General features: G+C 34.0%; 4 protein-coding genes, 1 non-coding gene and 1 pseudogene across 6 annotated transcripts; 1 reads left to right on the top strand and 5 right to left on the bottom strand.

Moving 5' to 3' along the window:
- Positions 1 to 328: 328 nt before the first annotated feature.
- Positions 329 to 9,428, top strand: NAEGRDRAFT_60042 (uncharacterized protein; the record flags this gene model as incomplete). Its single annotated transcript, XM_002668964.1, has 4 exons — positions 329 to 1,284; positions 1,597 to 5,107; positions 6,005 to 7,124; positions 7,699 to 9,428. The coding sequence occupies 4 exons, from the start codon at positions 329 to 331 to the stop codon at positions 9,390 to 9,392; spliced, it is 7,281 nt and encodes a 2,426-aa protein (XP_002669010.1). The 3' UTR covers positions 9,393 to 9,428.
- Positions 5,605 to 5,675, bottom strand: NAEGRDRAFT_t837 (annotated as a pseudogene). The gene has a single exon. The product of its transcript is annotated as a tRNA-OTHER (tRNA).
- Positions 9,429 to 9,545: 117 nt separating the features above from the next.
- On the bottom strand, positions 9,546 to 10,513 carry NAEGRDRAFT_82274 (uncharacterized protein). Its single transcript, XM_002668941.1, has 2 exons — positions 10,305 to 10,513; positions 9,546 to 10,074 (listed from the first exon to the last, which is right to left on the bottom strand). Exons 1-2 carry the CDS (start codon positions 10,482 to 10,484, stop codon positions 9,736 to 9,738), a joined length of 519 nt encoding a protein of 172 aa, XP_002668987.1. The 5' UTR covers positions 10,485 to 10,513; the 3' UTR covers positions 9,546 to 9,735.
- Positions 10,514 to 10,632: 119 nt separating this feature from the next.
- Positions 10,633 to 11,496, bottom strand: NAEGRDRAFT_82273 (uncharacterized protein; the record flags this gene model as incomplete). The annotated part of the gene is made up of 1 exon (XM_002668940.1): positions 10,633 to 11,496. The coding sequence occupies one exon, from the start codon at positions 11,494 to 11,496 to the stop codon at positions 10,954 to 10,956; it is 543 nt and encodes a 180-aa protein (XP_002668986.1). The 3' UTR covers positions 10,633 to 10,953.
- Positions 11,497 to 11,746: 250 nt separating this feature from the next.
- Positions 11,747 to 14,744, bottom strand: NAEGRDRAFT_60041 (uncharacterized protein; the record flags this gene model as incomplete). Its single annotated transcript, XM_002668939.1, has 1 exon — positions 11,747 to 14,744. The coding sequence occupies one exon, from the start codon at positions 14,742 to 14,744 to the stop codon at positions 11,964 to 11,966; it is 2,781 nt and encodes a 926-aa protein (XP_002668985.1). The 3' UTR covers positions 11,747 to 11,963.
- On the bottom strand, positions 11,799 to 11,908 carry NAEGRDRAFT_t836. The gene has a single exon. It is a non-coding gene; the product is annotated as a tRNA-Leu (tRNA).
- Positions 14,745 to 15,123: the final 379 nt, after the last annotated feature.

The raw sequence follows: 15,123 nt of genomic DNA, 5'->3' as shown, positions 1-15,123 counted from the left end.
CATAATTTTTTAATTGACCAACTGTAAGGACTATTCTAGTGTTGATGGGATTTGAAGTTGTTTGTGGTGATTGTTGAGGAGAGATGTATTCATGGAATTAGTTAAAATTGGCACCTTTTTCAGAATACAACTTATCAACAGGAATCAAAACTTCCCTATTTTTTGCTAATTTAAGTGCTCAACAATTTCCAAGTGAAAAAAGCAATATCATGGTTGTGTTATGGTAAGTCCCAAGGAAACCAAAATCGTAATTTTTCGAAGAACCATTCAAACAATCAAATCAGCAAACATCAACTTACGAATTAAATAAAAACAACAAAAAGGCATCATGTCTTCTTCTAACTCTTGTAACGAAGATTCAGCAGCAGTGCTGATAATCCCAACTCATACAAATCATCATCTCAATGTAACAACCTCACCAAAATCACCAACCCCCTCAAGTAATGTTCCGTTCTTAGCTCAAAATTCTAAAAAGCAAAAATCTCAAGCTTCTGTTAGGTCATTGTTGTTGGAGAAACGTAAATCAACTTCTAGGATTACGCCTCTAGATTCTATTCAAAGTCATTCGAAACCTAGACTAAACAATTCGAATCAGAATATTCAATCACCTCACAAGTTGGTTTCAACTCAAAGTACAGCCTCAATAAGGACTGCAAGAAGTTCCCGAAGCATTAGAAGTATTCAAAGACCATCAACCAACTCTTCAAAGCTCAAGGAAATCAAGTCGAAATCAACAGATTTTTGGGATGAAGATGCAAAAGATGAAACTCCTCATCCAGAAGATGAAGATGATGAAAATACAACTGTTATGAATGAATATATCGACAAGTATTTGATGTTTATTCAAGCTGTCAAGTTGGAAAATCCACTTCACAGATTCATTTCAATAACTTTACATATTTTCATAATGATTCAATCTCTCGTTTTGGGATGTTCATTGGATTTTGGGTGGGGGGAATATGGTAAATACATTATGAATGTTCTTGTCATTCCTAGAACGTTTGGATTCCAATACCTTCCATATGAGGCATATATAGGACTAGCAGCTGCATTGCTATTATTGGAAAGTATAGCAATAGCAATCATTTACATGACCTATCGTTCACTAGTTTATGGTACTTCCTATTGGAAAAGAATTCGAACAGCTGGACGAATTGCCTTTACTTCCATCACGCTCTGTTCAATGCCAGTGACCTTTGCCTTAATTCATGCATTTTTCGATTGTGATTATGAAAAGACAGTTACTCTGAGTGGAGCTTATGATGCAACTTATGTTTTGAGAAGGTTTCCAACAGTGGAATGTTTGGGAGTTTCGAATATTGTTTTGGGAATAGTGTCATGGTTATTTTGCATTATTCAAATATTGATTACCATGAATACTGTGTTGTTATTTTGTGATACAGATGTCAAAGTCAAGTCAGCTTTTGTGATGGACACACCATTTCTGATGGCTTTCATTATTGGCTCCAATCAATTGTATAATGTTGTGGCTGGAACTTTCCCTCACATGATTAATTTCATTCGTCCAATCATGTTCATTATTATGGCGTTGGTTTTCATTGTTTTACTGTTTAAGGACTTGCCTTTTTTTCACAGGTCAACAAATTCCGTTTATGGTGGAATTGGATTTGCAAGACTTGGAGTTGGAATTTCGGCATTGGTTTCAACGTTGGTAAATAAGAATGATGATTGGGATCTTGGTTTGGGACTTACTTTTGCACCGATTGTTTTGGGAATTGTGGGATTTGTAATTGGTTTCATTGTGACGGATATTTATACTAGACGAATCATGACGAAAGGTCAGCAAATTGCATCTGTTGTGACTAGCTCACAATCAACTCATGAATTGAACTTTAATCATTCAAATTTACCAGCTTTGGCCAATTTTATCAAATTTGCATTGAAAGGAACTGAAGAACAACAAGATATCATCTTTGATTTTGTACGAATCTTGTTTCGTACCACAGATTCGATTAGTTGTAATTGTCTCATCAACATGGCTCTCTATTCGAAAGATATTTGCAAACCTCCAAATTATTTCCAAGCCAGCACTTTCCTCAAAAAGGCAGAACAACGAAAACCAAACTTTCGTCAACAATTCGCCATTTATATGCGAATGGCAGAATTGGAAAAAAGTTTGGCAATTAACATGAAAATCAAAGGAACTGTTGGTGAAACAGTAATTGAAAGATTAAATCTCCGTATGAAGAAACTCAGAATTATGATTATCGAATTCTGGAAATTAGTTTCGTCCAAATCCAATGTCGACCACATTTTACAAAAGATTGAATCACTTTCGTATGAATTGGATGTTGCATTCCAAAATCTCATTCTCGATCATGAAGAAGACGAAACTATCCAACAATTATACAAACACTATCAGAGAGAATTCAATTTCATGGCCATGGGAAACGAAGACGAAGAAGAAGAGAAACCAATTAAGGAAAGTGAGAAACCACCAATGCAGTTTCTTGCACTTTCGCCAACGAAGAATAATCTATTCGCAACTGATGATTTAATGTTGGATAATTTTGATTCCATTTCAATGATGGGTGAAGAGGAAGAAGAAAATTTTGAAACTGTTTTAGACAAGCAACAGGAAATATTTACGAATGCCATTTCGAAACCAGACGAAAATGAGAAACTCTTCTATTTTTTGAATACGAGTGGTGGATTTCAATTGTTATTCATCTTAATGGTCTTAATCATTGGTCTTTCACTTCTTTTCAAACTTACCTCTCTCGATCTATTCGATAGTGTTTCGGTTTTGACTGCACTTCCCTTCTCAGCCTTAATTAACATTAACAATTTGAACGGACAAGTCGGACCCTTAAACACAACCTCAATCTGGAGCATTCCAACATTCAGATCCAAAATCAACACACTCGGCTCGAGTAAGGCAGTTAAATTGGAGAATTTGAATGAATTATTTTCCACTCAATATGATGATACTGTGGTTGAGTATTACAATGCGGAGGATAAGTTGATTTTAGTGGATGATGAGAGCGGGAGTTGGAAGTATACGTCAACTAATTGGATTGCAAAGAGAAACAAAATGTTACTCTTGACACTTGTTGATTTAATTAATCAGACCAAGTCGAGTGATAAGATTTCATTGGATAATTCACAATTTACCTTTTTAGGGAATAATGTGGAGAGAATGTCGAATGGATTTGCACAGTTTTTTGAAGATATTTACAAATATTTATATAGTGATTTGAATAGCACTACAAATGACTTTATAATTGTTGTGGTTTTTATATTCTTTTCCTTTTTGGTTTATTCGATAGTTCACTCATTATTCCTATTAAGATTTATTTACAATAGAAAGTTAATTTTGAGATTGTTTCATCAAGTACCACAAGAAGAGTCAAGATTTCTCATCACTACTATGGAAAAGGTTGTTGGCGAAGAACAAGATGTCAAAAGTTCAACCAAGTCACTTTTCACATCTGTCACCAAGTTAATATTCTTGGATATCTTTTCAATTTTGGTTACTTGTGTTGCATTATCTATGATTATAGCTGATGTTTTTACAGATTTTCAAGCTCACACTTATGGTGTTGTCAAATTAAGAGAAATGTCATATGCCATGAGTTATGAACAACAAATAAGATATGACATCTTCCAAATGGTATTACATCTCGATAACCAGACATTCAGAGAAGAACGATCCAAACTTCTTCTTGATCACATTACTTCCTTCGATACTCATTGGACAGCTACCAGATATGGAAGTTCTGTAGATGGTTATTTGAGCTTGAGCGGAGTTAATTCAAATCTTGACAATTTACTTGGAAAGACATCTTCAAATTGCTCAACTTTCTCTTGTAATTCAATGGATGATAAGGTTGGTTTCTTTAGAGCTCAAGCTGTAAAGCTAAATGAAATTCTTCGAGTTTACAATGGAACAGTTTCAGATTTGAACAAAATTCCAGAATTTCTGTATTTGACTGCTTATGATTTATATGGAACATTCGGTTCTCTGAACGAAATTTTGTACTATGCCTACTTTAATTCACAGCCATACTTTACCATAATTGGAACAGTTGTGGGAATTCCATTATTATTACTTTGCTACATGTTGAATTTCATGACAATGAAGAATGTTCGAAATGAAAATTATGTGTTGAGGAAAATGTTGAATTATCTCCATTGGGAAGTGTTGGATTCGAATGACGATTTGAGAAATTACATTTTCCATCACATTCTTAAAACTGATCCAAAAGAGAAATCAAAACGAAAGGTACCGAAAGAAAGGGCCATTCTTGAAGCTGCCTTAACAAGTGCCATTGTCTGTTCTGCAAATGGAACCATCGATATTTTCAATAATGCATCTGAAAAGTTATTTGGGTTCAGATCAGATCAAATGATAGGTTTCCCATTGGTGAAACTATTCGATAAGAGTTCAGAAGCAAGTTTACAACCAATCATTACTCAGATGAGTATGGCAAGCTCTGGCTATTCAGAAACATTGGAATTGGTTGGTGTTAGAAAGAATTTAGCAACTGTTTCAGTTGAAATGAGAATTTGTGTTTCGGTTACAGATAGTAGAAATGTCATTACTTGTTTTATCAGAGATTTGACAGAAATTAAAATGCAAGTTAAGGAATTAGCAGAACAGAAGAAGAAGAGTGAAGCTTTATTGATGAATATCATGCCTTATAGTGTTGCAAAGAGATTACAAGAAGGTGGTGAAAATTTGATTGCTGACAAGTTCGATCATGTGACATGTATTTTTTCTGACATAGTTGGATTATTAGATTTAGGATTAAGTGCCACTGACCTAGTTCAAAACCTTAATGATCTTGTCATGCAATTCGATGAGGCATGTGTCAGATTCAATTTGGAAAAAATCAAAACAATTCAATCGAAATATTTTTGCACTGGCGGACTAAAAGCGAATGAAATGAAAGATGAAGAACATGAATTGAGGGTTTTCGAATTTGCTTTGAATCTATTCGAAATATTTAATGATTTCCAATTGAGAAATGAACATCGTAATTGGAATATTGGATTAAGGGCAGGAATTAATGCAGGACCTTTGGTTGCGGGAGTTTGCGGAGTATTGAAATATGCCTATGATATTTGGGGAGATGCTGTGAATGTAAGTTATTGAAATTCTGAATTGTAATGCTAATATTTTAAATAGACGGCTTCAAGAATGGAATACTTGTGTCCAACAGGTCATATTCAAGTTACTGATGTAGTTTATTCGAAACTAAAGGAAAAATATTCAGCCTTTGAGGAAAGACGCATTGAAGTGAAAGGAAAGGGAACCATGCAAACCTATGTCATTAATCCGAGTGATTGTCTTTCGTTTAGTAGAACAAAACATGACGATTCACTTTCCCCAACAATTCAAGAAGAAACTGCTTGATTTCCAATTCCTAATTTATGTCAATAAAATAAAATGCAACTTAAAAACTTAAAAGAAAAGAAAAAAATGGGGTCAACCTGAGGACTAATTCTCGATTAATATTGAGTTATAGGCTGCAATTTTTGGATGATAGATAGGAATAAATGTATAGTTTTTATGGTAAACAGAAGTAAAAGAGAATATTAAAAAGAGGAAAATTAAAAAGAAATGATTGCGTCGACCGGGAATTGAACATACAATTGAACCCTGGTCACGGCGATGGCAACGCCGTATTCTACCACTAAACCATCGACGCTTCTTGTTAAGGTATTAAGGCTCCACAACATAGACCTTTCAGTTATGCTTATTTTCGATAATACACTCATGAAAGATGTTTACTGGAAACAAGTATGGAGGAATCAATATTTTATGCTCCTCCATTGTTAAACCATCTCTCAAGAATTACATAAGAAACGAAAAATGTGCATCAACCTGAGTAATCATTGTAATGAATTTAAAGGTTTTCTGTCGGCATAAAAATCGCTTAATTTCATTTTACAAAAAAAAATGCGCCAAACATCTTTGATTTCCTTCTCATCAATTCTATTGATGCTACTTGTTGTAGCTACTAATTTATCCGTAGAGGCTGCTTCATTGGAGGTTGCCACTGAAAGTGTTGCTTTCGTATCGAATGCTCCCTCTGGAAAATTGATCATGCATGGAACGCTCTATAAACCAATTATTTCTGGTTCCGAAACAACTGTTCAAAGAGGTGCTGTTGTGCTAGTACATGGAAGTGGAGCTAGTAATAGAAATGAATCAGCTATGAATTATGCCTTTTTGAATACGATGGGTTTTCCAAAGAAGGATCCAAATTGTGGATTGACCTTTATGAATTTTCAAGTGTTTTATGAACTAGGAATGGAATTGGCAAAGAGTGGATTGGTTGTTTTGACCTATGATAAGAGAGGTCATTGTTCTGGACATGAGGAGTGTAAATTATGTACTGTGAATCAATTGACGCATCATTTTGAGAATTGTTGGTATGGAGGACCTTCTGATGCACCTCAGCAATTTGATTACAATTTAGTAACCTTGGATGATTTTGCAATTGATGCAGTGAGTGGATTGGAATATTTGTCAACTCGTCCAGATGTCAATCCTTCCAAGTTGGGAATTTTGGGACATTCAGAAGGTGTCAATGTAGTTCTCAAATCATTTAATTTGTTCAACAGTGAAAGTAATGTGAAAATGGGGAAGCAAGTCATTAACGTATTTCTAATGAATGGATTGGTATTTAATTATGGACAATTTCTAGTGAAACAAAATTTGAGAATGGTTACTAATTGGAATATTTTGAAAGAGGCATGTGAAAAGGAAGATCCAACTTCTCAACTCATTCCAATAGCAAATTCGAATATGGATATTAGTAATAAGACTGCAGTTGCATTAGCAAACTTCTTCCCTCTCTTTGAGAAGGGTAGTTATCCAATTGACTGGGCTTACAATATTGGAGGTTATGTTAGTGGAAGATTCATTCAATCTGCATTTAATTATACTTCGATTGAGTTTACAAAACTACATTTACTCAAGTCAGCAACAATGCCATTTGTTTGCGCACTCAATTCTCCAACTGACGCCAATGTTCACCCAGAAGATTACAAGAATTTGATCGATGTCTTATCTCAAAGAGATGCTCGTCTAACATTTAGTCAAGTTTATCCTAATCTTACTCATTTCGATTCTCCAAGTGATTTGAGCACTAGTAAGATAACTGCAAAGACTTTGAGTTTGATCAAGTTTTGTCTCACTCGTTCTATTAACAGCAACCAATAAATTATTACAAAGAACATTTTTTTCAAAAACTACAATTTGCATGAAACCTCAAAGAATCACATCCTACATTTTCATCTTTGCACTCTTCCATTAATAGACCTTCTTTTCTTTCCAAATTTCTCGTGGAAGTTGATTTTGTAATCAAATTCATTGTTATTAGTATTGAAACGTTCATTCAACCAACCAAATTCATTGCTGTGGTGAACTTGGAAGTTTGTACCACTGGAAAGTCGAAATTTAACCATCAAAAAAAAAGTCAAAACATTCAAACTCTTCTCCGCACGCTTTTTTTACCTCTCGAGAGTATAGTAGATATTGAATAGTAATAATCGAATTAGAAGGTTTTTCATCACCCACATTGAAAAATAACAACAACAACAAAATTTGTACAAATTGTAATTTAATAACCAACCTCCGATCAATTTTACGATCATCATCAAATCTCTACCAATATTCATTAAATTTTATATAATAGTAGTAAATCTATAAAATGATCTCCCAAGCTGTTGAATCACATCCTGAAAATCCTCTATTGGAAAAGTACGTCAAAACATTGGACAGTTTTACAGTGTCCGATCTCGAAGAAATTGAACAATTACTTGGGAAAGTTTCATCTGCCAAGTTGAAAAATTTGTTACAACGTGATTTGACACTTGCTCGTTCAAAATTGTCAACTAGATTATTGAATGAAAGTGTAGAAAGAGAAAATGAAAAGAGAGGACATTTTGTAAAGAAAAAGACAATTCTCGTTGAGAGAGAAATTGAAATTATTGAAGAAGATGAAGAAGGATACATCCAACAACATGTTAAAGGATACAAAGAAAAGGTTAGAAGTTTGAAACAATTACTTCCTGATAAGAAAACAAAAGAAATTAGAGATGCTTTGATTAGATGTAAAGGTCGTGAAGAAGCAGCTATGGAAGGATTATTGACAGGTGAATTACCTCGTCGTCCAGATATTCCAAAGATCAAAACCAAGAAGATTATCAAGGAAGCAAAGGAAGTTATTGAAACTGAAAGTTTGAGTACAAATAGTGAAAATCCACCTATTCAATTCTTTGAAGATGTTACACTTCCAAAATATGAAAATAATGTCAATGTTTTAAGTGATCGTATCAAGAGAATGAAAGAAATGATTGATATGGAAAAGAAGGAAACTGATAGATTGACCAAACAAGTAGAATCCTTCAAGAGTAAATCTTCCTCTTCATCTTTGGGAGATTGGATCGGAAAGAATGAAACTGGCAGTTCCAGTAATGATGGCACTCTCACTGAAGAGGAAGAATACAAAAAGAATAGAATGTACTTGCCTGGAGAATATGAAACAATGGAAAGGGATGAACCAAGAACATTTACCTTCAAACCAGAAAGAACCTTCTCCAATGAAGTTTCTCACATTCACTTTAGAGTTGCTGAATCTGAATTTTACAGATTGCTCACTACCAAGACACAATTTAGAATTACCGAAGTTAAATATGTTGTCACACCTGGTTTGGTTAAACAATTTGAAGCCAGTAGACATAATCTTGCCTACGATTTGAATACCAAATATCCTGAAGTCAAGCCAATTTTAACATTTATGGATATTTCGGATTATAGTGATGATAATATCGATTGGATTTGTAAGAATGGTGTAAGAAATAACAGTGGCAAACCATATGTCTTTACAAATCTTGCTGCACAAGCTAATGCTGTCATTGCCAAGAACACCAAGATTATGCTCTTCCTTGTCTTGCCAGGTAGAAGTGCTGTTCGTGATTTGAATAAGTTACAAAATGCTGATATTTCCAGTTTGGGAGCTAATCACTCTTTAAGAACATCCGACTCTATGAATCATGCTGTATTCAATAATGAACTCATTCTTCCATACTATGTCGTCTCCTATTCCAATTCTCAAACAACATATAATCCTCAAACTGGTACAGTGCAGGGAGTTGTCAGATTGGACGAAGAATGGAAGCATATTGAAGCCAATGCTCAAGCTGATAAATTCATGAATGATGTTAAGGAATTTTATCAAAAGGCACTGATTCAAGGATCAAAGGAAAGAGTTTTGGATCCAACCACATTTGTAAATGATGTAATGGAGGATGAATCGACACCTGGAAGTGGTTTGAGTGGTGGAGATCAATTCGATATGGATACACCAACTCCTGGAACAGCCTCTTCATTTAAATTTGAAGATGATACTTTCTAATATTATTTCACCAATGGCATTAAAATTACTTTATTTATTATTATTATTTATGGAGAATTTATCTTAAAATCTATCAGAGTTAACATTTATTGTTGAAATATTATCGGGAAGAACGATAAAGTTTATTGTTGGAGAAAGAAGAGTTTCTAATTATTTTGTTTACCTAAATATTACCCTATTTATTATTAAAGGCTTTTTTACTTTTTATTTCTTTAGAAGTGATTATAATTGTACGTAAATATCATCTCGTTACATTCAACAAGCAAATATCGTTTCTCCTCTTTCCAAAAAAACAATACTACTTTTGAATATTCAATATAGAATCCAATATGTATACAAAAATTTACAAACTATGATTTCTAGCTCTGTTCAATTCATTATAAAACATTTGCTTCAAATCAATAGTATGTGAAAATGGTTGACAGAATCTATAAATTGGATTAATAGTAGCCATCATATCAGTACCAGTCTTGATATTCAAGAATGGATGTGGGTTTCTTCTAGATAAAGTGACTTGAGTATCGATTAAAGTATAACGAGCCAATGAGGAGAAACACATAAAGAAGGCGAAAGCAATGGTGCAGGCGACAATGACAACACCCAAGTAGTTGAAGAGGAAGAATGGTTCACCTTCTCTGAATTCGAAAGGTTTACAATCGAGTTTGTATTCAGCACTTTCGTACTATTTGTGTTAGTGAAAAATTGTGTAGTTTGAACATATTCGAAAGGTTGTTAGAAAAGGATAAATGGATAATGATATTGGAAAAAATATTTTTTGGCAGGTGAGAATCATCCAAATATTTCCATCCATCATCAAATTAATTCGTGAACACCATCATTTCGAAATAAACATTAAAATTATTAGAAACATCATAAAACTATTAGAAACCCTTCAACAAGCACAAAACCTACCATTCCAGAAACGGTATCCAAGAAACCTGGATTATTTCTCTTTCTCAAAGTTTGAATAAATCTAGTTTGTTGTTGTGGTGAAGAGAACTTCATGGTCATGAGAGCCATACCATTCTTTTGGACAGCAACATTCAAAGCAGCAACTGGCTTCTTGGCAACGAGGGCGAGGGATCTGTTCATTGTGTTTTCTTTCTGTTGTTGTTTTTTTTTGTAAGTGTGAAAGTTGTGATGTGGGTCGCTTGCAGTAGTAGTGTTTAGATTCTTTTTGATGGATGCAAAAAATATGTTTGAGGATCCTTTGAGAATCTTTACAATAAAAAAAATCCGTAAACTCCTCGTACAAGAGACAGTGATGATGGCTAAAGAGTGTGGATAATAGTAGCTGTTGTGAAGATAACTTTCGATACTATTAGAAAGGCAAGATTAAACAATTCTAAAGAGAAGATCATCATCTAGATAACACAAGATACAGATACCATTCTCAGCTTTCAATGGCTTTGAAAATTGAACACCAACAGCACATAGCTTCAATTACATTTAAACCTTAATCATATGATAATACGAATTCGTCCACATTCCATTCACCAAATGTTCTTTATTATCATAACTAATTAACTATTTAAACAATTCCCACATCAATATTGATGAATCAAACATGCCATCTCTTTCTCACCAACAAAGCTCCAACACTCACCAAATGCAAAACTCCACAAACACCTCCACCATAAATATAACTTTTTGAGAGAGTGGAGTGAAATTCATTCTTTGGATCGTTTGTGAAGGTGTAGTGAACGAAGGAATGGCCAATTAAGAATGTGGATAATAAGGAACGTCCAATGAGTGGTCTGTACATTTTGAATGATCTTTGGAATTGTTGAGAATTATTGAGGATTTGAGTTGAGTTCATTCTTGGTAATTGATTAAAATTGGAAGTGAGGAGGCTCTTGTCAGTGAAACGATTGGTTAGGAGTAATAATAATCCCATCAATGGAAGGTGTAGTCCAATAAACCAGTTTTTGGCATCATTTTCTTGCATATCTTTCAATAGAAATAGTAATCTCCATTCTTTCTTGTCAACTGCATCCAGTTCATGAGTTGCAAGGAATGAAATGTTGAGAATGTAAAGTAAATTCTCGACAGTGGAGAGAGAATGCAATCGTGTGAGTGTTTGTAAAATGGATTTTGCTATCATTTTTTTTTACTAATAATTATTTGCAAGCTTCCATTTTGGAATGAGTGTTAAATTGATTGGTAAACTGTGTTGGTGTAAAGATTCTCGGCAGGACACGACAAACAAATATCTCAAATGGGTTCATAAATGTATCAACACACAACAGGAAAGGATATCAAAGGAGGATTTTAGGAAAAGATTAAAGTAACATTCCAAATTGATTCAAAATTGTAACTTAAAAGATGTTTGACATTCCTATTTAATCTTGGTGTTTTCCTGTAATTTTCGTTTTTATTAGCTCGCCAATACGAAAAAAAGGTGTCTGACGATGGAGGGGGTCGAACCCTCGACCAACGAAGTTTGGTTGGTTGCAGTTAGATCTCTGAACAGAAATCATTTTTGAATCATTGCTCTACCACTGAGCTACACCGTCATTGAAGATTATTATCATTGCTTGTTAGTTAAATTCAAAAGTGCATTTTAGAGATTTACACATCCAAACTGACTTGGGTTTCTGAAATTGCATCTATTTGGCCATTAGTAAGAGAAGAGGAAGTTCTTGAAAGATCATTGGCAGAAGAATCTCTAAAGATCTTACTGGAAAGAAATCTGGAGAATGTGTCATTCACAACCATTAGCTTAATAATTGATTCAATCTTATCAAATAAGTCTAGCTGTCCGTAACCCGAGGTGATCTTTTTAATTTCAGTCTCAACTGTCTTTTTGGAAACATTTAAAGGATAAGGTGATTCAGGTAGTAAATACTTGTTGACCATTTCTTCCAAGAGTGCTGCTCTGTCTCTTGTTTTTGAGAGCGACTTGTAAGTTTCAATATCTTCCAAAAAGTGAACATTCTCAGCTGAAAGTTCACTAGCTGCAAATACTTTGAACAATTCTCTCCAATGAGGATCTTTGAAAATTCTGTTAAATTCTGAAATTTTCTTCATTTCTTCGAGTTTTTCTTGTTGTTTTGTAAGAATATTCTTCAATTCCTTTTGCTCAACCATATTTCTCAAAAGAACAATGTAGGCATCTCCAATTAAACCTTCTCTGATGGTCATTTTCACTTTGGTGACACTAACGCTCACATGATATTTGATAGAGAAATCATTCTGAATGTATGTTTCATGATGCAAGGAACCATTGTTATTTTTAGAGAGTGATTCTAACAATTCTTTCAACTCGTCATATGATTCAAAATCCTTAATATACTCCATAATATTGTGAGTTTCAAAAATATTCTTAGAGTTTGGTGTTGGTGGTGAAACTGTTGATCTTCTTATTAGAGGAGGATCTCCTGGTGAATTTGGTGAATTTGGAGAATTAGGAGAGGAGGATTGAGTAGGTGCATAAGTTAAGTGGCTCGCCGAGTTGGATCTAGCAAAGGAATTCTTTTTTAAAAGCTTGTTTTCAAATGCTGTATTGATGTTGACTAAAAGCCCAGTATCACACTCTACAGTGACAATAAAGTCTGAGATACTATTCATAACACATCTGGATTTTTGTTCTTCGAGGGCTGTTTTTTCCAGCAATTGTTGCATTATTTGGTTGTCTTTAGCAAGTTTAATTTGTGACTCTTCCAATGCCATCAACATGTGGTTAATATCCTTACATAAACGTCCCAATTCATCAAATCCTGAATTGGGAACTCTCTTGGAAATATCATTAGTTTTGGTAATGCTTTTTACGGTAGATCCAATTTTCAAAATTCTTCTCAAAACAACACATTCTACAAAGATCATGACTGCAATAAGGAGTGTAAAAACAATAGCTATCAAAACAAAACAAGTATACATAAATGATGTCCAACCAACTTGATAAATCTCTCTATTAAAATCAGTTCTAATGACAATACTATTTGAATTATTGTAATCAGAATATAATTGATAAGTTGCCATTCTTGAAGTGTAATATTCTTTAGTGTAGGTTTCAGCACAACTTCTCCTCTTGCTGGAAGAGTATTTCATATTGTACGAGTAATAGAATGGCTCGTCGTCAGCCCAACTCTGATACTTGATACTCACTTTGGTTGCTGACTTGTTATTGAGTTGACCTTGAAAATTTTTAAAGTCATCTTCTAGTAGATTTAAATCCTCATTATTGGTGAGATCAAAAAAAGTGGTACAGTATTGAGTTCTGACAGAGATATCATCACTGAGTGACTGTGTCATGTATCTTCCGTAGAGAAATACACCATTCTGATCAGAATTATTGTTTGGTTGTATTGGTAGGGCAACTGCCAAGATGATATTTGTTGCATTTACAAAACTATTAGCAGGTACTTGAGAATTAGAACTAAATAATTGAGCCAAATTCCTTCTTGGAGTAAATACTGCTTGGAAGGCAGAAGAAGTGACAATCTTACCATTGTAATTGTCGTCTGTTTGAAAAAAGCTTGTACTTAAAGCTTTCAATTCATCTGGAAATTCAGGTATTTTCCACATGTCGAAACAAGCTCTTCCATTAAAAAAGGTACCATTTGGATAGTACATGATTGAAAAATTAATACCAGCTCTTTTCATATAGGCACAAGAAAAATAGAGATCCAACATCTTGTCGGCAATTGTCGTATTTTCAGTCTTCATAATAGAATACGAATCATCCCAAGAGGCAAAATCATAGACCTTCTCTGAAATGAATTTAAAATCATCAAAGAGAGCTTTGGCAGTCTTTCTAGATGAATCTAATGCTTCTTTCTTTTCAACACTATCAAATGAAACATCAAAGGAAATGACTAATCCAATCAAACACATGGCCATAATCATTAGAAATGTCAACATTAGTACAGACATGGTTTTCACTCTCAAACTCAAACAACACAAGTAAAACTTCATCCATTTCGATGTTTCATCTTCCTTCTTACAAAAATCAAAAGGTAACATTAAATCTCTATTAATACTAGTTCTATTATCACTATTCTGGTGCTGAAATGGATGAATGGCTGTATGACTGTTCTTTCTACTGGAATTTGAGGTTGATGATGGACTTCCTGGTGGACTACCAAAACCAAATGATGTAACAACTTGAGGGGATGAATTATTCCTCACAAATAATGGTCTCTCAGTTGTACTTCCCGAACGTTGATATTCTCCCGAACTTGCTGTCACTCTTTGTAGAGGACTTCCACTATCATTACTCATACCAATTCTTGCTGCTCCATTAGTGGTGGAAGAGAAGGATATTGTTGTTGTTGTGGAGGTACAATTGTTCGTCTGATGATTTTTAGTAATGATGGTGAGTGGAGGAGGTTTAGGCTTGTTAGGATTCATCTTCTTCTTCTCTTGCTTATTAAATTGCTTATTAAAATTCAAGATGTATTGATGATGATGTTTTTTCCTTTGATTGTAACACTAGTTGATGTAATAAACCAATGATAATAGCTACAACTGTTGCTACAACATGACACATTGCAAGTTTTATGTATGCCAATTAGTGATGACGGATTGATTATTAAATTAATATGGTCAGCCGAATGCGATAAGAGATGCAAACTCTCAACATCCATCATTCAATTATTATATGCCAAAGAGATGAAAGCAAAACACCATTGAGTGCGATATGAACATTATTATTCAGCATTGAATCAAGAAGAAGGACTCGGACATTTTTATTTAATAAATTATTGAAATTAAATATTTAATTGTTAAT

This window comes from Naegleria gruberi (genome assembly GCF_000004985.1).
Source record: "Naegleria gruberi genomic scaffold NAEGRscaffold_90, whole genome shotgun sequence".
In the NCBI taxonomy this organism is placed as follows: Eukaryota; Heterolobosea; class Eutetramitea; order Acrasida; family Naegleriidae; genus Naegleria; species Naegleria gruberi.
This window is presented reverse-complemented; position numbering and strand designations above follow the sequence as displayed.

Bases quoted from the DNA above. Each gene is read 5' to 3' on its own strand.
- NAEGRDRAFT_82274 (XM_002668941.1), bottom strand. From the start codon at position 10,484: ATGAACAGATCCCTCGCCCTCGTTGCCAAGAAGCCAGTTGCTGCTTTG. The intron at 10,075-10,304 runs GTAGGTTTTGTG...TAACACAAATAG, and splicing joins TGGATACCGTTTCTGGAATG to TACGAAAGTGCTGAATACAA.